This window comes from Rhinatrema bivittatum, chromosome 6, assembly GCF_901001135.1.
Source record: "Rhinatrema bivittatum chromosome 6, aRhiBiv1.1, whole genome shotgun sequence".
In the NCBI taxonomy this organism is placed as follows: Eukaryota; Metazoa; Chordata; class Amphibia; order Gymnophiona; family Rhinatrematidae; genus Rhinatrema; species Rhinatrema bivittatum.
Window position 1 is genome coordinate 64,718,144 of NC_042620.1, and position 18,656 is coordinate 64,736,799.

The following is an 18,656-nucleotide window of genomic DNA, read 5'->3' on the forward strand; positions in this document are numbered from 1 at the left end:
AAAAAAATCATGGATAGCAGATTGGACTCTGCCATTAGGGAGTTGCAACATGGATAACAGATTGGACTCTGCCATTAGGGAGTTGCAACTTAGACTATGAGGTTTTGTGCTCATAATCTTTCACACACTACTGCTTCCCTAGTTTTGATACTAATTCTTCATGCCTACCCCTAGTATCCGCTATTTTTTATGTTAACTTTGTGTGATATCTACTTTTATGAATGCCCAATTTAACCAGATTCATCTGTCACCCTCCACCATTCTCCTCCCCAATATAGTTTGTCTCATCAAGGTGGACAGCCCATGTCAACTGACTGACATCTGGGACATTCCATGTGTGACCTGTTCAATAGCTCGCTCGAAATGGGAGTGGTGCCGAGTGATTGGAGAAGTGCGACGGTGGTCCCACTTCACAATAGTGGGAGCAGACAAGAGGCTGGAAACTACAGGCCAGTTAGCCTCACCTCAGTGGTGGGAAAGATATTGGTGTCACTGCTGAAGGAAAGAATCGTGAACTATCTACAAGCAGCAGAACTGATGGACCAGAGGCAGCATGGTTTCACCAAGGGAAGGTCCTGTCAGACAAATCTGATCGACTTTTTGGATTGGGTGACTAAGGAATTGGATCAAGGAAGAACACTCGATGTCATCTACTTGGATTTTAGCAAAGCTTTTGATACGGTCCCGTACAGGAGGCTGGTGAATAAAATGAGAAGCTTAGGAGTGAGTGCCAAGGTGGTGGCCTGGATTGCAAACTGGTTGATGGACAGAAGACAATGTGTGACAGTAAATGGAACTTACTCTGAAGAGAGAGCGGTATTAAGTGGAGTGCAACAAGCATCGGTCCTGTTCAATATTTATTTATTTATTTATTTAACACTTTTCTATACCGACATTCCTGAATAAATTCAAATCAAATTGGTTTATATGGAACATGGGGTATAACTTGATAAACCATTTAACAAGAGGCAAAGTTACATATAACAAGGAGGCAGAACTTGGGGAGGCTAAGGTAGCCGGAAACAAAGGACAGCATAACTAAATAGAGAACAAAAAGCAAAAAAATAAACATGATGCCTAACTAGGCAGGGGGCCTAGTCTAGGCGGGGTGTCTAGACAGGTACGAGTCTAGACAGGTATGAATATTTTTGTGAGCAACATTGCGGACGGGATAGAAGGTAAGGTGTCTTTTTGCGGATGACACTAAGATCTGCAATAGAGTGGACATGCCAGAAGGAGTGGAGAGAATGAGACGGGATTTAAGGAAGCTAGAAGAGGGGTCGAAGATATGGCAGCTGAGATTCAATGCCAAGAAATGCAGAGTCGTGCATATGGGGTGTGGAAATCGGAAAAGAACAGTATTTGATGGGGGTGGGGGAGGGCTGGTGTGCACGAGTAGGAGAGAGACCTTGGGGTCAAAGTGTCTAACGATCTGAAGTCGGCGAAACAATGTGACAAGGCGATAGCTAAAGCCAGAAGAATGCTGGGCTACATAGAGAGAGGAATATCGAGCAAGAAAAGGGAAGTGATTATCCCCTTGTACAGGTCCTTGGTGAGGCCTTACCTAGAGTACTGTGCTTAGTTCTGGAGACCGTATCTCTGAAGGGACAGAGACAGGATGGAAGCGGTCCAGAGAAGAGTGACCAAAAAGGTGGAGGGTCTTCATCGAATGACTTATGAGGAGAAATTGAAGAATCTAAATATGTACACCCTGGAGGAAAGGAGGAGCAGAGGTGATATGATACAGATTTTCAGATACTTGAAAGGTTTTAATGATCTAAAGACAATGACAAACCTTTTCCACTGGAAAAAAATCAGCAGAACCAGGGGTCACGATTTGAAACTCCAGGGAGGAAGACTCAGAACCAATGTCAGGAAGTATTTCTTCACAGAGAGGATGGTGGATGCCTGTAACGCCCTTCCGGAGGAAGTGGTGAAGACCAAAACTGTGAAGGACTTCAAAGGGGTGTGGGATAAATACTGTGGGATCCATAAAGTCTAAAGGATGTGAATGAAGAGAAGAGGCATGGGGGTAGTTTGCGGGAATTACGGCGACTACCTGGAGATTAATACCCTTATTCAATAAACATACTCACTGTCAATGTAACTCCAGCATTGCTCTATGCTTCAACGGCAAGAGGAAATGTGGAAATAAAGGATTTTGCATTCACACAAAAAACAGGGAGTAGCTTGCTTGTTGCAGCGGTTACTACCCCAAACCAAATAAGTCTGATACTTCTCTTCAATGCATATCCAGCATAGCTCTCTGCTTCAATGGCAGGGGGGAAAGAGGAAAAGATAATTTTTATTCAGGCAACAACCAACAAGGAATGAATTACATAGTCTGGGTAAACAAATAATTTTGGGAGTAGCTTGCTTGTTATGGCAGTTACTACCCTGAATCAATTAAGCCTGATACTTCACTGGGAATACATATCCAGCGCAATGCACTGCTTCAATGGCAGGAAGAATAAAGAAAAGAGGAATTATATTCAGACAACAACTAACAAGGCTGGGTAAACAAACAAGCGTGGAACTAACTTGCTTATTGCAGCAGTTGCTACCCCTGACCAATTGAGCTGGATGCTTTGCTTGGATGCAGCTCCAGCGCTGCTCTCTACATCGATGGCGGGGGTGGAGGGAAACTGGAACCAGGGGGTTGTTGATGGGGGCCAAGAGTAACAGATAAGTATGAGGGAAAAAAAAAGTGTGAAAGCTTGCTGGGCAGACTGTATGGGCCGTTTGGTCTTCTTTTGCCGATATATATATATATATGTGGACCAATTTAGAGAATCATCCACGATTGACCTCCTTCAAACTGAATAAACTTTTGTGTGGATGTTCGTTGGACCTCAAACAAAACTATGCAAAATTTTTCAGCTGGATCTCTATTGGTTCAAGAGCTAGAGGCAAATGAATAAAAGTTGCTCAGAGTACTGTGCTCCGCGCAACACAAAACAGCCACTTTGGGCACTGCAGCCAAACAGTACAAAATGCAAAAATATCACCTTCCCAAGGAAATACGGTAATGCCATGTTAGCAGTGTGTTGTGGCAGAGATTTTGGGAGCATGCCCTGGCCTGTGACACTATTGTGCTCTTTGTGTCCCTGGTAACACATTTTTTTTTAATGCCAAAGGAGGGCATTGAAACTATCAGACCTGTTCAGGATGAGAGGTTTAGCAAAGGTCATACAGTTGCTGGCACAAGGGAAAATTATCAATTCAAACCCATTGATGTAACTAGGGGCCTGAAATGTTATGGATTACCACCACCTTTGGTGCTGAGTTCCTATGCAAAGTTTAGAACCTAACATGAGTTTGCCACCCTTTTTAATGGGCCAGCAAACTACATAAAAAATTTTACAAAAGAAGTTTAAGGACTAATTTGACTCCTCATTGCTCCTGATGTGTACTTCGATTTAGGCCATAACTGGATCAGTAGTCAAGGCCCATTACGTATATCTAGGATTTGTACTAGGAGGCTTTGCAGCCACCTGAAAGCAAAGATATAGTTACATAAAGACATGATGTCACCTTTTTATGAAATGTTTTGCCATTTTTTGGGCGCAAATATCTCTATGGTGTAGTTTTTCATTTTATTCTTTCTAATATCATTTGAAAGAGCACCCTTTTTGTTACAGAGGTCACCCTGTTTTGGTCAGAATTACAGTCCCAAAGACAAGTATCAATTGCATATGTGAATGCACTATGCTAAAAAGATCCATCTTCGGCACCCAACTGTGAAACATGCAAATGAGATGTGAAATTTTACAATGCAGCTCAGTTTACTGTGCTTACCACACTTTTAGCTTTTGACACATATTTGTTTAGACATATTTTCATAAATTAATCATCAAAGTCAATGCAAAACTTTGTATGCTGATTAGTTACTTTGCATTTGTCAGTGGTGGCTGAGCCACTGCCAGTTCAGCAAAATTGACAACTCCATCGCCTAGGGGCCACTCCAGACAGTCAGACAAGGTACCAGCCACAGGTTTCCAAGCTTTTATTTAAGCATAAAACAAGAAACTACATACGAGATTTGCACCTGAAATTTGGCAAAAATTTGCATTAAAAAGTGACATTGTGTCTTTATGTAATTATATCTGCTTCCAGTTGTCCATAAAGCCTCTTAGTGCAAATCTTATATGTATATGCCATGGGCCGTGACTACTGGTCCAGTCAAGGCCCGAATCCAAGTATAAGTCAGGAGCAATGAAGAGTCAAAGTAGGTCTTATATTTCTTTTGTAACATTTTTCACTTACTTTGCTGGCCCATAAAAAGAGAGGCAAGGTCACGTTATGTTCCAAACTTTGCACTGGCACTTGCCACCAGGGGTTGTACTAATCCACAAAATTTCAGGCCCTGAGAGGTGTTGTTGGGCTGCAGTACCTGGACAAAATAGCCATTTTAAGTTGCACAGAGCATGTTACTTAGAGGTGACCTCGATTCAACTGCCTCTAGCTCTCCAACCAATGGAGATCCAGGTGAAAAATTTAGTAAGGTTTTGTTTGAGATCCTAGAGAACATCTGTGCAAAATTTTGTTTGATTTGGAGGAAGATGAGTGAGGACCCCCTGGTCCACTTAATATGGAATGACCCATTTACTGTTTCTTACCATACCATCTCCCCTACCTCTTGTCATCCATTGCTCCATCACCTTGCCCATGCCAAACATTTTACATATAGAGATTGTAAGCTACTTCATTACAATGGTTCTTTTAATCTGTGAAATTAAATATGTAAAAATGTAGAAAGGGCCTATTGCTTTGCATTGCTTACCACTGTGATCCTAAATAGTGGGAAGCATATTATAACTGAGGAGAACTTTTTCTGAAAATGATGATTGTGGTCATAAGCAGTGCTAAGCTTATGTACAAAAATGTAAACATGGAACAAAAAATACAAGGAAACATAAAAATAAAACCAAAGGAAGGAAAAAAGGAGCTATAAAACAGAAATTACATAGTACTTCTGTATTACTGTATTGACATCTGTGTACATATACTGTCAGTAGAATAGCTTATTAAAACTGTATATTCTGCCATCTACAATATTGTTCAAGACAAATGTCAAATTAATACAAAAACTATGGCCATAATAAATATTTAGATAATTAAGATTTTATAGAAAGTGGAAAACATAAAAATGAAGAGTGACAATAATGTGACACTTTCTATGTATTTTATAAGGATGTTTCATTTTCAAGCATAAATGTTTCCATAAAAGAAAGGTATCTACACCAGCACTGTTAGAAAATCCATCAGATCAAAATACACCTTTGAAAGTTGCTGTATTTCATCATTACTCAAGAACCTTTTCTACAGCAGGCCCAGCTATCTGGAACAATATCCCATCCGACCTTAGACTGGAACCCTGCCTCTTAACATTTAGAAAAAAACTCAAGACCTGGCTTTTCCGCCAGGCCTTCTCCGATCCCTTAGACACACATTAGACGACCGAAAATCCATTATGAACAATGGATCTCCTGACTATCTCAAAGTTATGTATAAGAGCCTACCCTGACTCTTTAACTGCTGTTTTTATCCTTAGCACTACGTTCCTTTAGACCTTTCTTTCTAGCAGTCTTGCTTCCAAGTTTACCACCCTTGTTGAATGTAACTTTGTTCTTCCTGTTTTATCTACGGTTTTGTTACAGTTCCCCCTTTTTGATGTAAACCGATCTGATATGGTCCCAACCATGAAGGTCGGTATAGAAAAAGTGTTAAATAAATAAATAACCTTATTGCTCAACAATTCTTTATATTAAGATATATACGCAGTACCATTCATGATGGCACAGTCTGAAGAGAAAGGTTATCTCAAGACATTTATCAGACTTATAAGAGAGTATTACATGTACATACACATACTGTTGAAAACCGGGATGAACCAGTCTCTATATTATGCAACATTTCACATTTACAGAAGACCAATAAAATATTTTTAAAATACTGGTTTTTGACTCTTCATGATACATTTAAAGGGAGACCAACATTGTTCTTTAGCATGTCTCAGTGATAAGAACATAAGAAAATGCCACACTGGGTCAGACCAAGGGTCCATCAAGCCCAGCATCCTGTTTCCAACAATGGCCAATCCAGGCCATAAGAACCTGGCAGGTACCCAAAAACTAAGTCTATTCCATGTTACCATTGCTAATGGCAGTGGCTATTCTCTAGGTAAACTTAATAGCAGGTAATGGACTTCTCCTCCAAGAACTTATCCAATCCTTTTTTAAACACAGCTATACTAACTGCACTAACCACATCCTCTGGCAACAAATTCTAGAGTTAAATTGTGCGTGGAGTAAAAAAGAACTTTCTCCGATTAGTTTTAAATGTGCCCCATGCTAACTTCATGGAGTGCCCCCTAGTCTTTCTACTATCCGAAAGAGTAAATAACCGATTCACATCTACCTGTTCTAGACCTCTAATGATTTTAAACACCTCTATTATATCCCCCCTCAGTCGTCTCTTCTCCAAGCTGAAAAGTCCTAACCTCTTTAGTCTTTCCTCATAGGGGAGTTGTTCCATTCCCCTTATCATTTTGGTAGCCCTTCTCTGTACCTTCTCCATCACAATTATATCTTTTTTGAGATGCGGCGACCAGAATTGTACACAGTATTCAAGGTGCGGTCTCACCATGGAGCGATACAGAGGCATTATGACATTTTCCGTTTTATTCACCATTCCCTTTCTAATAATTCCCAACATTCTGTTTGCTTTTTTGACTGCCACAGCACACTGAACCAACGATTTCAATGTGTTATCCACTATGACACCTAGATCTCTTTCTTGGGTTGTAGCACCTAATATGGAACCCAACATTGTGTAATTATAGCATGGGTTATTTTTCCCTATATGCATCACCTTGCACTTATCCACATTAAATTTCATCTGCCATTTGGATGCCCAATTTTCCAGTCTCACAAGGTCTTCCTGGAATTTATCACAATATATAATCCATTCATGGGAGTCTTCCAAATCTGTCCATCAATTTTAGTCTTGTTGCAAACAGAGCATGAACATCATTATATATGCACATCCAGGATGTGGGAAACCATATTCATAGTAACAAAATTACTGCCGCTCCAAGCAAGTTGCCCTCATGTCTCTATCAAGAACAGTAATAGCTGCTCTGCGCACTCCCATGCCTTATATTAAGTATAATAATGCTTACAATCAAAACCAAGCAACTGTCAAACCCATAACAAAATTACTACTAAACAACATTTTTACATAGTGAACAGTTTTCTTGATAATTCAGACAATGCTGCTTGAATGTGCTTTCCCTCTGGGCTTAGCAGTAGAAGCAGTCCTGTGCTTTGTCCCTATTGTCGGTGTATCAGAATCCCAGACTGTAAAAGTTGGGACCGAGTGTTGGCGGTCTTCGGATCCAGTACCCCCTTACCCCCCACACCTGAAAATGGAGAGGATGTTGCAGTTGTGTCAAAAGCATTAAGGCTAATTGATTTAGGGTAAAAATCCACAATGCCTTCTATTAAGGATACTAACTGCTGTTCCATGCACGTCACACCCATGCACTCTGTTCTTCATTATCATCCACAAGCCTATGGGGATCCACAGTGTTCCTTTGAATTCTTTGACTTCATCCTCACCACCTCTTCTTTGACTTCATCCTCACCACCACTTCTTCGGATCCAGTACCCCCTTACCCCCCACACCTGAAAATGGAGAGGATGTTGCAGTTGTGTCAAAAGCATTAAGGCTAATTGATTTAGGGTAAAAATCCACAATGCCTTCTATTAAGGATACTAACTGCTGTTCCATGCAAGTCACACCCATGCACTCTGTTCTTCATTATCATCCACAAGCCTATGGGGATCCACAGTGTTCCTTTGAATTCTTTGACTTCATCCTCACCACCTCTTCTGGAATCCACTACCCTCTCCATGAAAAAATATTTCATTAGGTTGGTTCTAAGTCTACCCCTTTGAAGTTTCATTTTGGTACCCCTATTTCTACTGTTTCCTTTCCAATGAAATAGGTTTGAAGTTTGTGCATTATTAAAACCTTTTAGATATGTGAAGGTCCGTATCATATCTCACCTGTATCTGCTCTCTTCCAGGATATACATACCAAGATCCTTCAGCTTCTCCTCACAAGTTTTTCAATACAGACCCCACACCATTTAGGTCACCCATCTCTGGACTGCTTCCATCCTGTCTATATTATTTTTGAGATATAAGCACAGTACTGAACACAGTACTTCAGATGAAGCTTCACCAAGGACTTATACAAGGGAATAAACACCTCCTTTTTCTTACTGCTCATTCCTCTATCTATACATCCCAGCATTCTTCTGGTTTTAGCTATTGCCTTGTCACATTGGCAATCTGAAGGTGGTGAAGCAGACACTATCATCCCAAGGTCCTGCTCCCAGTCCATACACGTTAGTCTTTCACACCCCATCACATACAGCTCTTTTGGATTACCGCACCACAGATGCATGACTCTACATGTCTTTGCATTGAATCCCAGCTGACAAATCCTAGACCAGTCTTCTTAAATCACTTTTCATTCTCTCTATTTCTTCAGGTGTGTCCACTCGGTTGCAGATCTTAGTATAATCTGAAAATAGACAAACTTTAAATTCTATCCCTTCCTCAATGTTGCTCATACAAATATTGAACAGAACCGGTCCCAAAACTGATCCCTACGGCACTCCACTTAACACTGTCTTTCTTCAGAGTAATTTCCAATTACCATTACATGCTGTCTCCTGTTAGTCAATCAGTTTGAAATCCACGCCATTACCTTGGCACCAACTCCCAAGCATCCCATTTTGTTCACTAGTCTCCTATGCGAGACCATATCAAAAGCTTTGCTGAAATCCAAGTAAATCACATCTTCTTCTTCCTTGATCCAATTTCCTAGTTACCCAATCAAAAAATTTAATCAGATTTGTCTAACAGGACCTGAAGAAATGGCAGAAATATTAAATGAATACTTCAGCTCTGTGTTCACTAAAGAAGACCCTGGAGAAGGACCATCTCTACACAACAAGAAACTGGAGGGAAGTGGAATAGATGAAAATCCTTTTACAGTAGAAAATGTGTGGGAAGAGCTAAAGAACCTGAAAGTGGACAAAGCCATGGGGCCTGATGGGATTCATCCAAGGATATTGAGGGAGCTCAGAGATGTTCTGGCGGGTCCGCTGTGTGACCTGTTCAATAGATCCCTAGAAACGGGAGTGGTGCTAAGTGATTGGAGAAGAGCGGTGGTGGTCCTGCTTCACAAGAGTGGGAACAGGGAGGAGGCTGGCAACTACAGACCGGTTAGCCTCACTTCGGTGGTGGGAAAAGTAATGGAGTCACTGCTGAAAGAGAGAATAGTGAACTATCTACAGTCCGGAGAATTGATGGACCAGAGGCAACATGGATTCACCAGGGGAAGATCCTGTCAGACAAATCTGATTGACTTTTTTGACTGGGTAACCAAGGAATTGGATCAAGGAAGAGCACTCAATATCATATACTTGGATTTCAGCAAAGCTTTTGATACGGTTCCGCACAGGAGACTGGTGAATAAAACGAGAAGCTTAGGAGTGAGTGCCGAGGTGGTGACCTGGATTGCAAATTGGTTGACGGACAGAAGACAATGTGTGATGGTAAATGGAACCTTCTCTGAAGAGAGAGCGGTTTTAAGTGGTGTACCGCAAGGATCGGTGTTGGGACCGGTCCTGTTCAATATCTTTGTGAGCAACATTGCGGACGGGATAGAAGGTAATGTTTGTCTTTTTGCGGATGACACTAAGATCTGCAACAGAGTGGACACGCCGGAAGGAGTGGAGAGAATGAGACGGGATCTAAGGAAACTGGAAGAGTGGTCGAAGATATGGCAGCTGAGATTCAATGCCAAGAAGTGCAAAGTCATGCATATGGGGAGTGGAAATCCGAATGAACTGTATTCGATGGGGGGGGAAAGGCTTATGTGCACGGAGCAGGAGAGGGACCTTGGGGTGATAGTGTCTAATGATATGAAGTCTGCGAAACAATGCGACAAGGCGATAGCAAAAGCCAGAAGAATGCTGGGCTGCCTAGAGAGAGGAATATCGAGTAAGAAATGGGAAGTGATTATTCCCTTGTACAGGTCCTTGGTGAGGCCTCACCTGGAGTACTGTGTTCAGTTCTGGAGACCGTATCTACAAAAAGACAAAGACAAGATGGAAGCGGTACAGAGAAGGGCGACCAGGAAGGTGGAGGATCTTCATCGGATGACGTACGAGGAGAGATTGAAGAATCTAAATATGTACACCCTGGAGGAAAGGAGGAGCAGAGGTGATATGACACAGACTTTCAGATACTTGAAAGGTTTTAATGATCCAAAGACAACAACAAACCTTTTCCGTAGGAAAAAAATCAGCAGAACCAGGGGTCACGATTTGAAGCTCCAGGGAGGAAGATTCAGAACCAATGTCAGGAAGTATTTCTTCACGGAGAGGGTGGTGGATGCCTGGAATGCCCTTCCGGAGGAAGTGGTGAAGACCAGAACTGTGAAGGACTTCAAAGGGGCGTGGGATAAACACTGTCGATCCATAAAGTCAAGAGGCCGCCAATGAAGAGTGGGTGACTCGCCATAATGATGGCTACTGCCTGGAGACAATATCCTTATTCAATAAACATACACATGCTTACTGTGGCTTCAACATCGCTCTAAGCTTCAACAGCAAGAGGAAATGTGGAAAAAAAGGATTTGCACTCACAAAGAGGGGAGTAGCTGGCTTGTTACAGCGGTTACTACCCCAAACCAAATAAGCCTGATACTTCACTTTCAATGCATATACAGCATAGTTCTCTGCTTCAACGGCAGGGGAGAAGAAAAAAGGGTTCGCACTCACAAAGCGGGGAGTAGCTGGCTTGTTACGGCGGTTACTACCCCAAACCAAATGTGCCTGATACTTCCCTTTCGATGCATATCCAGCATAGCTCTCTGCTTTAACAGCAGGGGAAAAGAAAAACTGATGCTTCACGCATATCCAGCATAGCTTCAACAGCAGGGGAGAAGAAAAAAGGATTCACACTCACAAAGCGGGGAGTAGCTGGCTTGTTACGGCGGTTACTACCCCAAACCAAATGTGCCTGATACTTCACTTTCAATGCATATCCAGCATGGCTCTGTGATTCAACGGCAGGAGAGAAGAAAAACTGATACTTCACGCATATCCAGCATAGCTCTCTGCTTCAACGGCAGGGGAGAAAAAAAAACTGATACTTCACGCATATCCAGCATAGCTCCCTGCTTCAACGGCAGGGGAGAAGAAAAACAACCAATAAGGGCTGTATAACATAGTCTGGGTAAAACAAATAAGCATGGGTGTAGCTTGCTTATTGCGGCGCTTACTACCCCTAACTAATCAAGCTAGATATTACACTTGGATGCAGCTCCATCACTGCTCTCTACATTAATGGTGGGGGTGGAAGGGAAATAGAACCAAGAGCTAAGAGAAACAGATAAGTATGAGAGAAAAAATGTGTGAAGCTTGCTGGGCAGACTAGATGGACGGTTTGGTCTTCTTCTGCCGTCATTTCTATGTTTCTATGAATCCATACTTCCTTGGGTCTAGCAATTCACTGGATTGTAGATAGTTCACTATCCTTTCCTTCAGCCGAGTCTCCATTAACTTTCTCACCACAACAGTGTGGATAACCTGCCGATAGATTCCAGCCTCCTCTTTGTTTCCACTCTGGGACCACAACCAGTCTTCTCCAATCTCGCGGCACCAGTCCCGTTTACAGGGATCTATTGAGCAGTTCTTTAAGCTGACTGTCCACCATATCTCTGAGCTCCCTCAGTATCTTGGGATGTACCTCATCTGGCCCCATAGCCTTGTCCACTTTCAGCTTTCATTGCTCTTCCCATACATTCTCCTCTGTAAATGGAGTTTTATCTAGTCCAACCCTATTTACATTCTTATCAACTAGCAATGGTCCTTCTCCAGGGTATTAATTTGTGAACACCGAACTGAAGCATTTGTTTAATGTTTCAGCCACCAATGATCATCTCTGTGGACATTAGAGACATTATCCCCATTAGTGAGCAACAGGTCGAGTATCTTAAAGTAGGTCCAATGAATCAAATCTCTATCCAGGGAAAAGACCAGAGTAACCCAGTCTTCATCTCATCTGTAGACTTTTCAAGAAAATCATTTATTTTTTAAGCAATTGGTGTTAGAACATCAATGCTTTCCTCACCTTCTTTTGGCTATTTCTTTTTGAAACCAGATATACAAAATAAATGAGAAACTGGTGGAATCATATCAGAGGAAAACTTCAAAACTTCCAATAAATATTTCTTCAAAATTTCGTAAGACAATATCAACTTAGAATGAAGAAAATGTTTCTAATAAATGAAGTTCTACCTCCTTTCTCTTCTGCCTAGTTGCCTCACAAGCACCAACAACAGCACTTTTCAGTGCTAATTCAAAAAAATATATATTTATAAATAATCACTTCTGCTGAAGAATGCTGGGAACAGTCCACTATAATTGGGTTCAAAGACTGTATCTTTGGACACAGAATATCCATCACAGATGGTTATGATCTGTCACAGATGGTTATGCTATGTCTACTACAATTCCAAGTACTGCTATCATTGTGGAAGGATGTCGCCGAGATCCCAAAAGAACCAGGCCTACAAGATGGTGAACTCTGGGGCCAATGGAGCCCCTCTTCCTCTCCAAGCTCTGAGGGATGAGTTGGTTTATGTTCCTTGGCCATCCAAATGCAGAAAAACAATAGAGAGAGAGGCTATATGTCTGGACAGCAGTATGAATAAACACTGACTGAGGCAGTTCAAAATACAATGCTTGCGCAAGAACTTCAAGATATGTTCAGTAAAGCAAAGCTCTACTGAGCTCAGAGAGACTGATCCATTTGGGACCATCAGATGGTCCCAAATGCCATCATGGACCATCAGATGGTCCATGATGGCAACTACCTTTAATGGCTCCTTCAGCCCTACTTGTTGATGGAGAAACTTCAATCAATAATGCAAGTAACTGATTTATGTGTGATGTAAGAAAAGTTCAAAGATAAGTTATTTGATTGCTGTGAAGGGGATGTGCATTAAAATGATGAAATGTTGCATCTAGAGCGTACTATCTTCAATATTTTCTTTGTGAGTTCTAGTGTCATGATATTGTTTCCCACCATGGTTTCAGTATAAATGTAGGTATCTCTACATTCCTTTCCTGTAGCTGTAAAACTGTTCTATCTCTAGCTAGATTAAATTTCTGAGCAGCATATTTTCTAGTTTTGGGGAGAGGTATATTTTCTTTCTGATAGCAAAAATAATTGTGCAAACTTTAATCACAAGTGAAAAGGATCTCCTATATTCATCCAATTGCTAATTTCAGGATGAGCTCAGCAAGAAGGTTTGAAAAATATGCCCATTTTAAGAAACATATAACATGATGTCAGATAAAGACCATAGGGCCTATAGAGTCTAACCATTCATTTCTCCTACTCAGCTTTATAATCGGAGGTAAACAGAACAGCAACTAGAACTATTTTAAAAAACTTGCAACCAGGCAGCCCCTACAGCTTGGCACCAAGAGGCTTTGACCACTGTCCAACCCCTACTACTATCATCTCTATAAGGATTAAAAAAAAAAAAAATTACAAAGTATGTAAAACTAAAATGCTTCTAGAGAAATTAGAATGCACATGCTGAAAGGATTTATATTCAAATACAAAGTTTTCTGTTTTTGCCAAAAGCAAAAAAATACTGACAAATTTCACGAGTATCTTAGCATGAAAGGTACGGACTATTGGAAAGCTTTCAACTATTGAAATCCTTTGTTAGTTCTTTGGAGCTTATTACAAAGAGGATATTAAACTCATGTACCTTAAGGAGAGAATGACAAGAAAATACAATGCTTTTAAGTACCAGATTCATTAATTAATATTTAAAACCTGAAAGTTGAAATTTGACAGAACTACAGGATATGATAGTGTTAAGGCACATTATTTTACAATATGGATTCCAGCATCTAACTTACTTACCTGCTCACATTAGGAAACCTGATTGGGAAGTACAGGACTTGGCACTTTGGCCTGATGAGCTTTTCCAGATCCTTAGGCCTGTGGTCAGGGATAAGCTTCAAAAATTTGCTGATAGACGTAAGGAATGACTCCATGTTGAAAGCAGAGTTGAATACAACAACATCTGCAACAAGACTGTGGAAGATACTTAATATTACTACAAAAAGACTGAAATGCACATTAGGATTTTTGATATCTTAAATAGATGTATAAATAAAGACGTTTCATGGTGATATTTCTCTATAGCTCTGATTTCTCTTCACCCTTTAGTGTCCAAATTTATGAAAGTCCTGTGGCATTCTATGCCTTGGGTTAGTAAGCCTCCAATGGGCTCACTGCTTTTTGTACTGTAAGAGAGCCCTGGCATATTACCTAAAGAGCACTCATCCTCATCATTAAGATTCTCAACTATTTGTGACCTTTGATTCCAAAAGGTTGGGAAGGGCAATTCCAAAACAAACTGTTGAACTGGATAGTGGACTGTATCACACACTGTTATGCACTGGCTGGTTTACAAATTAAAGATTCATAAAGATTCATAAAGTGAAAGCTATGGTGATATCATTGGCTCATCTAAGGGCCAATTACATTGAAGACATAGGCAAAGTTGATACTTGGTCATCAATTCATACTTTTTTGTCCCACTATTGTTTAGGCGGCATGTCCAGAAGAGAAAGTAACTTTGAACAAACAGTTTTACACAGCCTGTTCACCCAGGAGTCTGCTCTCCACTGGTGGGGACTAGGTTTTATTTATTTGTTTAGTTAGTTATTTTATATACTGTCGTTCCAAATAAAGATCACAACAGTTTACAACATAACATACATATAATGGCATGACTTAAACAATGACTAAATGTATTCACATAACATACATAGGCATGAGCATTGACAATGTAATCAAGTGAGATATAGGTTTACGGGGTGATCTAGCATTTTAAATAAAGGTGCTGGGATAAGAAGTTAGTGAGTTTTTAAGATACATTTTTGATTTTTTTTATTTTGATGTCATTGGTTTATTAATGTCTTTGACCTTATTGGTGCTTGTTCTGGGCACAGGTAGTTTTAGGTTGTCCTTATTGGTGTTTGCTCTGATTTCAGGTAAGTTTTAAGGTATGTTTATAGGCATCTTTAAATGTCTTTCTTTCTGGGTTTGTCTCTTCAGTAATTGCTCTGCTTGTGACTCTCAGCTTGGTGACTCCCCATCCATTATGGCTAATTCATGCCTGCTTGTTGATGGAGAAAGCATGTTTGCTGCCTTTAAACAGAGTTCTCCATAGATAGCAGGATGAATTAGCCATACTTAATACCAACCTGCCTCCTTGGAACGTCAACTTTCTCACTAACGTTTAAGCTCTAGAAATGCACACATGGGAACTCCTATACCTGCTCATTAAAACCTTTACTGAGTTCTAACAGCTGGATCTGTGTTGGCACCATCAGATGATTATGGCTGGCTTATGTTTGCTATTTATATATAAGTACAGTTGTTTTTTCAAGGTTGGATGATGAAGCAATTATTAATGACTCTGCTTTCCAATCTTCTGCTGATATTATTGCAGCCCAAACAGAAATAGAGGGCTGACACAGGGAAGGATGGGATCAGATCACCCCTTCAGGAGCTCCTTTGGGAGCAACTGGGAGTGCCAGCAATATGATGCCTGTTATGTAGAAGGAGGGAATAGAGGAGTTTGTTAGTAAGAGCTACTGATTTCTGTGGGACTTGTTGGGGGTTTGTTGTGGGGTACAGGATTTGAAAAGGGTTGTTTTATTCTAAACTTATAGGCAATTTATTGAATTGATTGGGAAGGAGTATGGTAAAGCCTTTTCTATTTTCCTAGTAAGAGTAGGGGATATGGTAAGTGTACATGTATTTTAATTTATTATGATGTTTGATGTATTGTATTTTATGATTATGTACAAAGAGGTCTGGGAGCAGACAAGTTATCCAGATAACTTACTACTACTGTTTATCATTTTCAAAGTGCTAATAGTCATACGGAGCACTGTACAGATACACATAAGAGACGGTCTTAGCTCCATGGACTTTACAATCTAATAAAGACAAACATGAATCTATGTGAAGTGTATTAATTGTAGAGAAATACTTAGGATTTAAAAGCAGTTTCAAAAAGCTAAAATATCAAGTGATTTGAATACGGCCAACAAGAAAGCATGATACATAGACTCAGGAAGCCTATTCCAAACATTGAGCACACCAAGGTGGAAACCATTGTGTTGAGGGTTAGTAGTCGAGAAGGGCATAGATAAGAGCAATTTGCCAGATGAATGGAGTTCACAAGTAAGGGTTAGAAAGAGTGAAGAGATGATAGATATTGAGGAGCTGCATAATGAATGCATTTATACATTAAAAAACAATCTATATGCAGAATTGAATAGGGAAGCCAGAGTAGCAATTTGGGAAGAGCAGTTATATAGGCATACCAACACTAAAGGTAGATAAGTTGTGTATCTGAATTTTGAATAGATTGCAGTGAAGAAACACAATTCAGCAGGAGTTCCACCAGGAACAATTTGCAAGCAGGAGGTGATAAGACAGTGGATGAGCATTTTGAATGTGCATAAAGAAGGAGAGAGAGATAGAGAGGCATCAAAGATGACCCCAAAATTACCAGGCTGAGAGAACAGGGACAATGATAGTGCCATCCACAGAGACAGAAAAAGAGAGAAGAAGGAAGATGGTTAACATGGCACAGATATTTAGTAGGATAAATCTCCTGATAACTTCAGCCAAATAATTAACTGTGGCACAGAATATGCCCAGCTAAATTTATCCAAGTAGGTTTACCTGGATAACTGACAACTTAACTGGCTATATTAAGTAAATAGCAGATGAAGACACACAAACAAAAAAGCTCCCTGAGCCAGCAGGCTCTTCCCTTACCACCCCTCCAACCCACAAAAGAATGAAATACCTGTGGGGGAAAAGCACCTGATCCTAGCTCCCTCCCCCAGCCCAAAAGATTTTAACATTGCAGGCCACAGTAGCCAGATGCCCCCCTCCTCCCACAAGCAATAAACATTGAAAGAATGGCTTTGGGTCCCCTTTATCCCCAATCCTACCCTCCCACGATATTGTCACCCTTACTGCCACCCTCCCACCCCATCTAGAACCCCATCAAACCTTGAGGTCGCAGCCAGTAGTGCCAGTACTGTACCCCCAACAGCATCCCCCATTGTTATAACAATGACAGTGGTAGTACATGCTAATGTTTCTGTCAGTAAGTCTCTAACAGCAACATTAGTAGTGTACTCTACAAGGGTCGCTGCAAGAACAACGAACGATGCCAACAGGAGTGCAATACAGACACTACCAGCTACTAACGTGGCTCATGGGTCTGAAGGTGTTCTGGGTGGAGTGAGAGGGTAGCAGTAGGAGTAGTAGTGTGGCAGAAGAGTGAGGGGAAAGGGGTCCCAGAGCCATTATTGGAATTTAATTGTTTGTGGGATCTTTATGTGGGGAAGGGGGCCCCGTTTATCCAGATAAGTGTATCCAGCTATCTTACCCCACACTTTTTTAAAATGGACTAATCTTTCATCTCTAAATGTTACATTTTATACTAGTGTATCTCAAAACCACGGACGTAATCATTATCAGATTTGCCAGAGTGACATTAATTGGAAAAGTTGAACGTGTTAACTTCAGTACAAAATTTACTTCTAATACTAAAGTTCTGAGTGACAAATATAATTAGAAAAATAAATATGAAAAGAATTCATGAGCTTATTTGAGAATGCTATGGATCTGTTATAGACCAGACATAAACTTTATATAAATCACACTCTGCAAACCATTCCACTTGACTTCATTTTCAGAATATCATGAGATTTATTACAGTTTGAAATAATTTAATTAACAGTGGTACACAATGATTTAAATAGCTATATGTGGGGAAAAATATCCAATAAAATCCAGTGGTGGAGAGCAAACTTACCATGAAAGTATCTGGTTATATCCATATTGGAAATCTCTCTCCTGGCATTTCTGAACAGGATATACCAATTGATTCTCATGGAAATAAAGGACCTTCTTCAATTTGCCAAGGTCAGGTCGAAGGGCAATCAGTTCAGCCAGGTTAAGCACTGAGCTGGCAAAGAGGATCCTAAGAAACAAGGAAAGCAGTGTTTATTGTGTAGGAGCATTCTTAAAGGGGTCAGCCTTTTGCCTCCCTTCCCCCACAAGAAAAACATAACCCCTGCAGATACACATCAATAGCTAAGCCTTCATGCCACATAGAAGCATCCTTAGTTTTGATCTCTTAAAAAGCAGCTGCTAAGAGCTCAGCTAGAAAAGCAGTGAATCTCTTTCGCACAGTTAGATATGCAAAATGAAAATGAAAAAATAAGCAAAAAAAAAAAACTGGATTATTCTTATAAAAAGAGGGAAAGAAAAGTTGAATTTGAAGGACAAGTGAAAACCAAGATAAAGTTGACCGTAGAATGCTTTCCTTTCCAGTTTTCATACATGTTTCTTCCTTACGCACCAAATTACTGAAGTTCAGTAAATGAACAGGAATGAAACATGCTTATATTATCATTTTAAAAAAGTGCAAAAATTGGATAACTT

At 40.4% G+C, this 18,656-nt stretch overlaps 1 protein-coding gene across 4 annotated transcripts in view; it reads right to left on the minus strand.

Annotated features, from left to right (window-relative positions):
* GTDC1 (glycosyltransferase like domain containing 1) overlaps window positions 1–18,656 on the minus strand; it is a 710,677-nt gene that overhangs the window by 324,558 nt on the left and 367,463 nt on the right. For all 4 annotated transcript variants that reach the window (XM_029605412.1, XM_029605413.1, XM_029605414.1 and 1 more), the window contains 2 exons: window positions 18,025–18,192; window positions 14,031–14,204 (listed from right to left, as the gene is read on the minus strand). In XM_029605412.1, the coding sequence (XP_029461272.1) occupies window positions 14,031–14,204; window positions 18,025–18,192 (342 nt within the window). The remainder of the gene's footprint in view (window positions 1–14,030; window positions 14,205–18,024; window positions 18,193–18,656) is intronic.